Raw genomic sequence first — 10,400 nt, forward strand, 5'->3', positions numbered from 1 at the left:
AAAGGGATGGTGGAGGTGGAAAGGGATGGTGGAGGTGGAAAGGGATGGTGGAGGTTGGAAGGGATGGTGGAGGTGGAAAAGGTTGGTGGAGGTGGAAGGGATGGTGGAGGTGGGAAGGGATGGTGGAATTGGGAAGGGATGATGGAGGTGGGAAGGGATGGTGGAAGTGGGAAGCGATGGCAGAGGTGGGAAAGGCTGGTGGAGGTGGGAAGGGACCTCTGGCATGTCCTCATGGCACATCCTGGTGCCCGGGGTTGTTCCTCCCCAAGGGCAGGACTGTCCTCCTTGTCAATCCTTCCGAGGTTCCAGCCAGCCTGTTTCTCCAGGCCAGGAAGGTTCCTCTGGATGGCGGCAGCACCCGGAGCTTTCCCAGCTGGCTCTACGTTCCCAGTCGAGGGTGCATCCGTTCCTGCTGCTCCCGTGATTTCTTGTCCTTCACCCCCTTGGTGATGTGCTCCAAGGATTGAGGGGAGCCCGACTGGAGCTTCCCAGATCCTCCTTCATGCCTTCCAGGTGTGACATCGTCCTCCTCCCAGCTCCCAGGAACCGGCCACCGTGTCCCTTCAAAAGAGGCGTCATCGGCCTTCCTCGGCACCCCTGCCCTCATCCCACCACATCCGTGCCTTATCCCTTTCCGAGAGGCCTCATCCATCAAATCCAGACGCCGGCCTGGCACCGGGACCACCGAAACCAGCACCTGGGGAAAACCATCCAGGAGGAAAAACGCGGAAGATCCAAACCAAGCAAATGCCCGAAGGCCGGAAGGCCCAGGAGGGATGGGTTGTCCTCCCTCGCGTGGAATTGTCTCCATCCCACTTTTATCTTCCCGGTGGACACCAAGCAGGGTTGGAGCACGTTGGTGGCTCTCGTGGCTACAGGCCAAAACCTCTGGAAAGACTCTCTCCACCTCGGGATCATCGCCTTTGCCGAGTGGGAGGTGCCGCGAGTCCCGGCGCGGGACTCTGCGGGAATCGGCGGATTCCAACGCCGGGAGTGGCGTTGGAACATCCAAGAGGAAATCAGTCGTCTCGGAGGGAGATGGTGACGAGGGTCTGGTAGGGCTGGGACACCTCCCGTGGAGGCACCGGGAGCATCCCGCGCCGAGCCAAGCTCCTTTCCGGGGATCTCCAAGGCTCTGGATGATGGGAGGGGGCGGATCACCAGGGAGCCCCAGAGGAAAGATTCCGAGAGGAGGTTTTTCCAGAGGTGGGGCCGGAGACCATCAGCGGTCCCGGCACTCACAACATGTCACCGCAGACATCCCGAGGCCCTCGGACATCCCAGAGCCCTCAGATATCCATCTGTGGTCTCCATTCCCATGGAATTGTCTTCTCTCTCCGGGCAGCGGTTTGGGAATCCTCAGCAAACACCAGCCAGTGCTCCTCCGTATCCCGTCTTCCGTTGGCATCAATGGTGCCTCCACGGCTTTGGGATTCATCCATACCTTGATCCACCAGCTCATCCCTATCCTTCCCTGGCATCCGCCGTGCCCGTGACTTCCGGGGGATCTCCCGCTCCCACCTCCGGAGGGCGGATCGGCCGCGTCGCCGTCGGGAATTCCTTGGCCGCCGCTTTGGGAATGTGGCGGAGGGTCATATGGAATTCCCGCCGTGGTGCTTCTTCCGGCTGAAACCGGGCCTGGAAAGACCCCGAGTTCTTCCGCTCCCGGTTCACGACCTCTCACGGGATCCACGAGCCACCGACATTCCCGTTCCCTCCCCAAATTCCTGGCTGGGGGGAGACGGAGAAGAATTCCACGCGCCTCCGGGAGGAAGAGGGCGATCCCGCGGAGCTGCCGGTGCCTTCGCACACCAACCAACATTTTGGGGCCAAACCAGGGGATCCCACCCTGAAATTCGGAGGCAGGGGGTGGCACCGGGGTGGCTCTGGCGTTTCCGTGGGGGCCTGGAAGTCTTGGATTTTGTGGGAGGGGGGATATTTTCCAGCCCGGGGGTGCTCCGTGAGCTGCCGGCTCCTTTCGGGGGGACGTCCCATCCCACCGGGATTTATCATCACTGATAAAGAGGGAAGCGGGAGGGGAGGAGGTGATGGATAATCCCTCGGGATGGAGAGGGAATGGGAGGGAAAGGAACACAGTGGAGGGGAAAAGAAGGGATCAGGGGCTGGAAAAAAAACCCCAAAATGGTGTTTAAGGGCTTTTTCCATCCGGTGTAGGAGGCGAATCCAGAGGGAGGGGGGCTGTGGGTGTTGGCAAAGCTGGTCCCGCCCTAAAGGGGCTCAGAGGGGGATTTTGGGGGCTCCTTGGAGGTTGGGGTGGGGGTCTGGGGTGGGGATTGGTGGGATAGGGATGCCACAAGCTGTGGGGGTGGAAAACTGGGAATGTTCAGGGGTGTGGGGATGCAGGAAAGCTGGGGATGCTCAGGGGTTTGGGATGCAGGAAAGCTGGGAAAGATCAGGGTTTTGGGATGCAGGAAAGCTGGGAAAGATCAGGGTTTGGGATGCAGGAAACTGGGAATGCTCAGGATTGGGGATGCAGGAAACTGGGGATGCTCAGGGGGTTGGGATGCAGGAAAGCTGGGAAAGATCAGGGGTTTGGGATGCAGGAAACTGGGGATGCTCAGGGTTTGGGATGCAGGAAAGCCATGAATGCTCAGGATGGTGCTCAGGGTTTGGGATGCAGGATGCTGGAGATTCTCAGGGCTTTGGGATGCAGGAAACTGGGAATGCTCAGGGTTTGGGATGCAGGAAAGCCTGGAATGCTCAGGATGATGCTCAGGGTTTGGGATGCAGGAAAGCTGAACATTCTCAGGGCTTTGGGATGCAGGAAAACTGGGAATGCTCAGGATTTGGGATGCAGGAAAGCTGGGGATGCTCAGGGTTTGGGTTGCAGGAAAGCCTGGAATGCTCAGGATGGTGCTCAGGGTTTGGGATGCAGGATGCTGGAGATTCTCATGGCTTTGGGATGCAGGAAACTGGGAATGCTCAGGATTTGGGATGCAGGAAAGCTGGGAAAGATCAGGGTTTGGGATGCAGGAAAGCCAGGAATGCTCAGGATGATGCTCAGGATTTGGGATGCAGGAAAGCTGGACATCCTCGGGGCTTTGAGATGCAGGAAAGTCAGGAATGCTCAGGATGATGCTCAGGGTTTGGGATGCAGGAAAGCTGGACATTCTCAGGGCTTTGGGATGCAGGAAAACTGGGAATGCTCGGGATTTGGGATGCAGGATGCTGCAGATTCTCAGGGCTTTGGGATGCAGGAAAATGAGAATGCTCAGGATTTGGGATGCAGGAAAGCTGGGAAAGATCAGGGTTTGGGATGCAGGAAAGCCTGGAATGCTCAGGATGATGCTCAGGATTTGGGATGCAGGAAAGCTGGACATCCTCGGGGCTTTGGGACGCAGGAAAGCCGGGAACGCTCAGGGGTTTTGGGACCCTCCCGGAGCCATCCCAACCTTGCCCCCACGGCTCCCAATTTTTTTGCTCGGTGCCCTTTCCTCGGGATCATCCCGCCCAAGGGCGGGGGTGGGGCAGGGTGGGCGCTGTCCCCACCCCCTCGGGGGACCAGCAGGGTGTCGTGGGTGTGTCCCCCCCCCCCTTTTCCCGGGGGACTCACGAGGACGTCGAAGGAGTCTCGGTAGAGCTGGCGGTCGCAGTGCAGGCAGTCCCCCCGGCAGTCCCCCCGCGCCCGGGCGAACAGGCAGAGCAGCAGCAGGTCCCAGAGCACGGCCCTCATGGCGGCACCGGCCCCCCCCCGGCAGCGCCTGGACAAAAAAAACGGGAGACAGGGAATTCCCCCCCCGCCCCCGTCACACCGGGATACGGCTCCGTGCGCCGCCGGCACCCCCCCGCTCGCCCCTCGCTTCCCCCCCCCCCCCCCCCCGGCTCGCCCCGTCCAAAATTATCCTCTCGGGGAAGAGGAGCCCCGATTGCTCCCCCCCACCACCACCACCCTCCCCGCCCCCGAAAGGGATCCCAGCTGAGTTTTTTCCAGGTTATCCCATGGCACGAGGCCCGGACGGGGCTTATTTTGGGAGGCGGACGTGGCGGGGCGGCACGTCCCCGGCTGTCCCCGGAGCAGGGCTCGCTCCTTATCCCAGCGCTGCCGGAGCCAGGAGAGGATTGTGTGTGTGTCCCCCCCCGCTTCCAGTTTTCCTTCCTGGGTGTGTTTTTGGGGCGCTGCCATCCCCTAATCCCTGTTTTTTTCCCGGGATCCGGAGCAGCGAAGGCAATTCCCGCGGAACCCGCCGTGCCCCGTCCGGCTGTCACCAGCGTCGGCGACAGGCAGGTGTCATTAGGTGTCAATAAATGACATTAAGTGACCCGACCAGGGCCAATTCCTGGAGGTTTATCCCCTGGAAACGGGAATGTTGGTCCTCCTGACCCCCCCTTTCATCCCGCTGGGAAAAGGGACCCAACATCCCCGTGGCCCTCGGGAGCAGATCCCGGCGCTTCGTGGCACCGGGTTTGTGGCACAACGAGGGGATGAGACGGAGGTGACAGACGGGAAGTTCGGTGCCACCCAGGTCCCTCCGTGCTGGAACAGCACCCAGAAAACCCTAAATCAAACCCCGGGGTGTCGCTCCATCATTCCGGGCTGGTTTTGGGGGGTCGACCGGGAAAAGGTTTTCCATTTATTTCCCGCCCCTCCAAGGACAGTCCCCCCCCTCCTTTTTTCCTTCCAGCACCTTCCCAGCTCCCTGAGTGGCACGAGGGTCACCTTTTGTCCCCGCCAGGGAGCCCGGCAGCTCCCGGTTGTCGTTCGCCGAAGGGTCCGAGGGGAAGCTGATAAGGAGCGGGAATTAAGGCTTTAATCTCCCACCGAGTCATTAAAACCCGGCTGGCGGCTGAGTCAGAGCCTTGGCAGGAAGCTCCCAGGAGAGGGCAAACCCCCTCTGGAAAAACCGCGCAGCCCCTCCACGGGAATTCGGCAGAAGGGGCTGGAAAAGCCACCCCTCACCCCCCCCCTCCCATCATGTCGCCGAGGGGACACCGAGTCCAACGTCCCGGGAAAAGCAGCGGGAAAAGCGGGAAGAGAGAGAGCGGGGGTCACATCTGGCTGCGGAGGAGGCGCCGAGATTAAGGCTCGGCTTTTTCTTCCCGGTTAATTGAAAGATGTTATCGGGAATGCCGTGCCCTGCCAGCATTCCCGGCCGGCCAGGGCTGGGAAAAAGGCAAACAACCCCCTCTCTCTGCGCATCACCGACCCCCCCCCCCTTTCCCCAAAATTAAATCAACCTGTTCTAAGGGAAGGACGAATTTTTTTCCCCCTTGCTCCCCACCTTTGGAAGCCTTGTGAGGGGGTGAAACCCCTTCCTGAGTTTCCCAGCCACAAATCCGTGTGAAAAAGAGGGATGCTTTCCCCCAATTTCCCCCCATTTCCCCCCATTTTCTCCTATTTTCCCCCGTTTCTCCCCACCCCGCCCTTCTTGTATTTTTCCATGGGTTTTTGCGATTTTTTTTTTTGGCGTTTTTCACCGTTTCAAGAATATTTTTCCCCTCTGGGCCCTCTTTCCCGGGGGATGTCCACACACAACCCTCGTGCCCGGGGGGTGCCGCGGACCCCGGGAAGGGATGTCACGGCCGCACCGAGGCCGCTCCTGGGCACGAACCTTCCTCTTTCCTCCCCCAAAAAACCGACCCCATCCACGCCAAGGGGTGTGTCGGGAACCAGCCGCTCCATCCCTGCCGCTCGGGGTTGAATCCTGACGAGTTTGGTTTTTTTTTTCCATCCAGTGGAATTACCCTCATTCATTTTTTTTTGGGGGGGGGAGGGAGATTAAAAAAAAAAAATTAAAAATGAGGTTTATGTGGAAATCCAGCCCTGCGGTTCCGGGGTCTGGTTATCCATCAGGACGAGAGGCTTTTATTTATTGGGATGATGAGGGAGAGACGCTGCCGCGAGAAGGGGGGATTCGGGAAGGGATGTGGGCTGGGAATGACCCGAGGAGAGGAGGTGGAAGGGGAAGCAGGTGCTGCCCGAGATGGGATTTATTCGCTTCATTTGATGCGATCTGGGCCGGGGAGACGCTCCCCGCCTTGTCCCCGGGGATGCTCCAGCCCCTCTTCCCACGGGAGAGGCGAACCGCAGGGATTATCCCGGCGGTGGGATCGCAATCCTTGTTCCCCCAAACCCGGGGGGGGGGGGTGGTTAAAAAGGCAGCGATTTCCCGGTTTTTCCGGGCCGGGATTAATCCCGCCACGTGCGGAGCACATCCCGCAGCTCCTTCGCTTCCCGTGCCCGGAGCGAAAACCAGCCCCGAATAAATCGGATCCTCCTGATTCCCACACCCTGCCCAAAGCCAAGGCCTGATCCAGAGGGCAAGAGGGATGAGGAGACCGGGAAGGATCCAGCCCCCGCCGGGATCCAGCATGGAAGGATTCAAAGCCTTTTCCAGCCCAAAAAAGCACAATATCGTCCGAGAGTGTCCCCCCGCCGGCACCACCAAAACGCCTCCCTGCTCCCCCCCAAATCCTGCTAGCTTCTGGGGAGGATTTTAGGGAGAAACGGAGGGATTTGGGGATGGGGGAGGAGGAGGAGGAGGGGAGGTTTGGCTCCAGCTGCCCGGCGCTGGGTAGGAAAAGCAGCTTCTCCTTTTCCCGGTGCCCCTCAATCAGGTAATTGGCCATAATTGGCCCAAACGAGCGGCCGCCGTGTGACTGTAAACACAGATGCGGGTTTGGAGAGGCTGGGAAAGGCTGCTCGGAGGGGGGAAAAAAAACCTCGGGAAGAACGTTTATTCCCGCATCCCTGCGCCTCAGCCCTTCGTTCCTGCTTTTTTTTTGGGGGGAGGTGGGACACACACAAAGCAACCACAAAAAAATAATCTCATTTTCGCCCCTTATTTTGCGATTTAAGGGGTGAGGGGGAAAGAAAAAGGGATGGCGAGCCGGGCATCTCCCGGAGCACCCCGGGGGTGAGCCCGGTGAAGTCCCGGCTGGAAGAGAAAGGGAGGAGGAATAGGGGGGAATGGGGGGGACAAGAGAAGGATGCAGGGCTCCAGAAAAAAAAATAAAAAAATCCCACCTATCCTAAAGGAAGCCCGCGAGCTTCCCCCCCCCTCCTCGGGCTTCGGGCCGACTCTTGTTGCATCCCTGCGGCTCCGCTCCCGGCTGATTTCGGGGCTGGAGAGCCAAACTTTTCCTCTCTCCAGGATGGAGGGGGGGGGGGATATAAATCCACGGATCGCAGGCGGGACGCACCGTCCTCGAATTCCAAAGAAGCAGGCGAGACACCCCCCACCCCTCCCCAAAAACATTCCTCCTGCAGGGATGGGAGCGGAACGGGAATGACGAGCCAGAATCCCCTACCTGCGGTGTGCTGTCGGCTGCCGGCTCCTGGGATTCCTGGGATCCGTGGGTTTCTCGGGAGCCGGTGGCTGGGTGGTGTGTATATATAGACGGTGTACACGCGCTTCCCACACCTCCTTCCCGAACACGTGCGTGCCTGAGCCCACCCCCGGGATGCGCCAGCTGGGGACCCGGGGATGTGCATCCAGCCGCCGCTCCCGCATCCCGCAGCATTTCCCCCCAGCTCCCCTCCCCCCAAATCCCCGGGAGCAGGAGGAGGGGGAGAAAAGCCCCTCGAATCGCCCCGAGAATCCCGGGAATGCTGGGGTTGGGTTGGAGGGTGGGGGGCGCGAAGCCGCTCACGGCGTTGTCCCGGTCTGGACAAGGATCCAGAGCTCCGGGATCATCCCTAAATTGCCTGGATTGCCCCCCCCCCCCAACCCCTTCCTTCTGTTTTCCCCCCTCAAAACCCGGGATGAGGCACAGGGGGGGGGGTCCTCGAGCCCGTTCCCAGCCCGCTCCGACAGCTCCCGGCGGCTCCCGGGAATGATTGATTTTGGGGGCCCGGCGGACGGAGCAGAAAATTCCAACTTCCCATTTCACGGCTGAGGGGATCCAGGCACCTCACCCGAAGCGCAGAGCCCGGATCCGCCCGCTCCGGCGTCGGGAACAAACGCTGCCTCAGGCTCGGAAAGGCCAAATCCATCTTGACCTTCAGCGGTTTCTCCTGCAGAGCAGCGTTATCCCGGTTTTTTTTCCCCCCCCGCTTTTTAGGTGGGAATTCACGGAGCCAGCACCCCCCCAAGCGCCTCTCCTGCCCCACCCTGGCAATTAAATCCCAAAACGTGCCGTGGCACTGCGATCCCATCTCGGTAATTCCCGGGAATGACTCCCTGGGAAGGGCCGGAGCTGGGAAGGGAAAGGCTTTTCCGCCGGGATAAGGCCCCAGGTGAGACCACCTGGGATGTGCCAGAGTTCAAAAGAAGTCAGGAAATTAAGGGAAATGCCCCAAAGCGGCGGGATATGACATCACGGGAGCGCTCGGAGGAGACCTGCCCTGCGCTGGGAGCGAGAGGAGAGCCTGGATTCGGGATGTTTTTTTGGAAAAATAGGGCTTGGAGACTCCTGCCGAGAGTGCTGGAAACCGGAACACGTTTTTTTTTTATTTTAATAAATAAAATTCAAATTAACGTGGAGGTTTTTTTTCATTTTTCGTTTTTCACAAATCCGTTGTTTTTTTTTTTTTTTAATAAACATTTTCCTTCGGGTTCCTCCCGGATTTTCCATGAGGACCCCATCCCCTGGCTCTCGAGCAGGGAGCGGGAAGGCTTTTGTGCTCCTTTTGTCCTTCCCCGGGATAATTTTTATTCCAACCTCTCAGGGCTTCGTTCCCCCCACATCCCCCTCCTCCCCTCTTCAAAATAGCCATTTTTTGGTGTTTGTTCCCGCTTCCCTTTTCTCCCCAGTTTTGGCCAAAGGGGTTTTTCTCCGAGTTGGATCCGATGATGATGATGATGATGATGATGATGATGATGATGATGATGATGATGATGATGGTGGTGATGATGAGCTGGCAGGAGCAGGAGGCAGCAAATGACATGGGGGGGTGACGTCGTCGTTTACGGCCCTGCTAATTAACAGAGGGATAATTGACAGCTGAACTGCCCAAACCCAGCCTGCTAAAAAAAAAAAAAAAAGGAGAAAACTCCCATTTTTTTTTCCAGCATTCCCAGGTTTTTTTCCAGGCGCCCATTGCTGGGATCTGGGAGCTGGGAAAAAAACTGACCCCTTGTAAAATTAAGGGGATGGGGGTGGAAACACGAATATAAATTGGGTTTAAAGGGGGTTTTTTTGGGGAGCGTTTTGGGGGGTGGGAATCGCATCCCTGGCGAGGCGGAGCGGGAGGATCCGGAGAGAGGGAAAAGCGACCATCCTTTTTGGGATGAGAGCATGAAGCAGGTGGGATCCGGCACGAGGGAAACACGGAGAGGGCTCCAAAGCCGCCTGAAAACTCGGGAGCCGGGAAGTCGCGTCGCTCCCGAGGCCTCGTGGATCCCGGCCAATTTTCCAGGGGTTTTCCAAGGATCTGGTGGCTGATTCCAGGGCCGCATCCTGCCCGTGGGCAAACTTTAATAAACTGAGTTTTAAAGGGCTCAACTGCCCCAAATTTGGGGTGGAAAAATGCCAAAATGGGATGTGGGCTCTTGCTGATGGTTCATTCCCGTCGGGAGCTCGGAGATTTGTGCCGGTGGGATGAGGAGGAGCGGGATGAAGGTCCAAGGGGTTTCTGCATCCCGGGGTGGGCAGGGCAGTGGGATAATCCCACTGGGTCTCCTCAAGGAGCTTCAGGGAGCCGGAGGAGCTCGGGAAGGGGTTGGAGGGGGTGAAGCAGCTCGGAATCCTTGGAATCCTCCATGAAGTGGGAAATAACACCTCCAACAGGCCCTGGATGAATCCTGGAATTATTCAGCTCGGAAAAGACCTCCAAGGTCATCAAAGCCAACACCACCAGAGCCCTGAGTGCCACATCCAGCCATTCCTTGGACACCTCCAGGGATTGGGGACTCCACCCCTGCCCTGGAAAGTTCATTCCGGTGCCTGACAGCCCTTTCCGTGCGGGAATTGTTCCCAATATCCCACCTCAGACTCCCCTGGCACAGCTGGAGGCCGTTCCCTCTCCTCCTGTCCCTTATTCCCTGGGAACTGGAGACACCCCCCCTGGCTCCCTCCTCCTGCCAGGGAGTTGTGGGGCGTGAAAAGGTCCCTCCTGATCCCTCTTTTCCCCAGGATGAGCCCTCCCAGCTCCCTCAGATATTCCTGCTGCTCCAGCCCCTTTCCCAGCTCCGTTCCCTTCCCTGGACATGCTCCAGCCCCTCAGTGTCTTCCCTGTCGTGAGGGGCCCAAAACTGGGCCTGGTATTCCTGCTGTTGGGAAGGGCCAGTTTGGACATGGAAATTCCATTTTGCCTTGGGAAAGGGGGAATTTTTCCCCCCAAGGCCTGAGGGATGTGGCTGCTCCTCCCTGCACAGCCTCAGGGTTTCACCCCTGGAGATGCCGGAATCACATCTGGACCGGCCCTGAGCTCTGTGTCCTGCTTGGAGTAGGGTCGGGACCAGAATTCCGGAGCCTGAAGGGGCTCCAGGAGAGCTGGA

At 58.9% G+C, this 10,400-nt stretch overlaps 1 protein-coding gene across 3 annotated transcripts in view; it reads right to left on the reverse strand.

Annotated features, from left to right (window-relative positions):
* PNOC (prepronociceptin) overlaps nucleotides 1-7,415 on the reverse strand; it is a 10,901-nt gene extending 3,486 nt beyond the window's left edge. Inside the window, exons 1-3 of one of the 3 annotated variants that reach the window (XM_017830502.1) lie at nucleotides 7,270-7,415; nucleotides 4,679-4,743; nucleotides 3,575-3,722 (exon numbers count right to left, since the gene is read on the reverse strand). In XM_017830502.1, coding sequence (XP_017685991.1) covers nucleotides 3,575-3,694 — 120 coding nt within the window. In that variant the 5' untranslated portion in view covers nucleotides 3,695-3,722; nucleotides 4,679-4,743; nucleotides 7,270-7,415. Of the gene's footprint in view, nucleotides 1-216; nucleotides 2,007-3,574; nucleotides 3,723-4,678; nucleotides 4,744-7,269 lie in introns of those variants that run through there. The other 2 variants (XM_017830501.1, XR_001877324.1) reach the window with 2 other exon arrangements.
* Between the last annotated feature and the right edge of the window lie 2,985 nt (nucleotides 7,416-10,400).

The sequence above is a fragment of the Lepidothrix coronata genome, unplaced genomic scaffold (genome assembly GCF_001604755.1).
Source record: "Lepidothrix coronata isolate B3197 unplaced genomic scaffold, Lepidothrix_coronata-1.0 Scaffold179, whole genome shotgun sequence".
Classification (NCBI taxonomy): domain Eukaryota; kingdom Metazoa; phylum Chordata; class Aves; order Passeriformes; family Pipridae; genus Lepidothrix; species Lepidothrix coronata.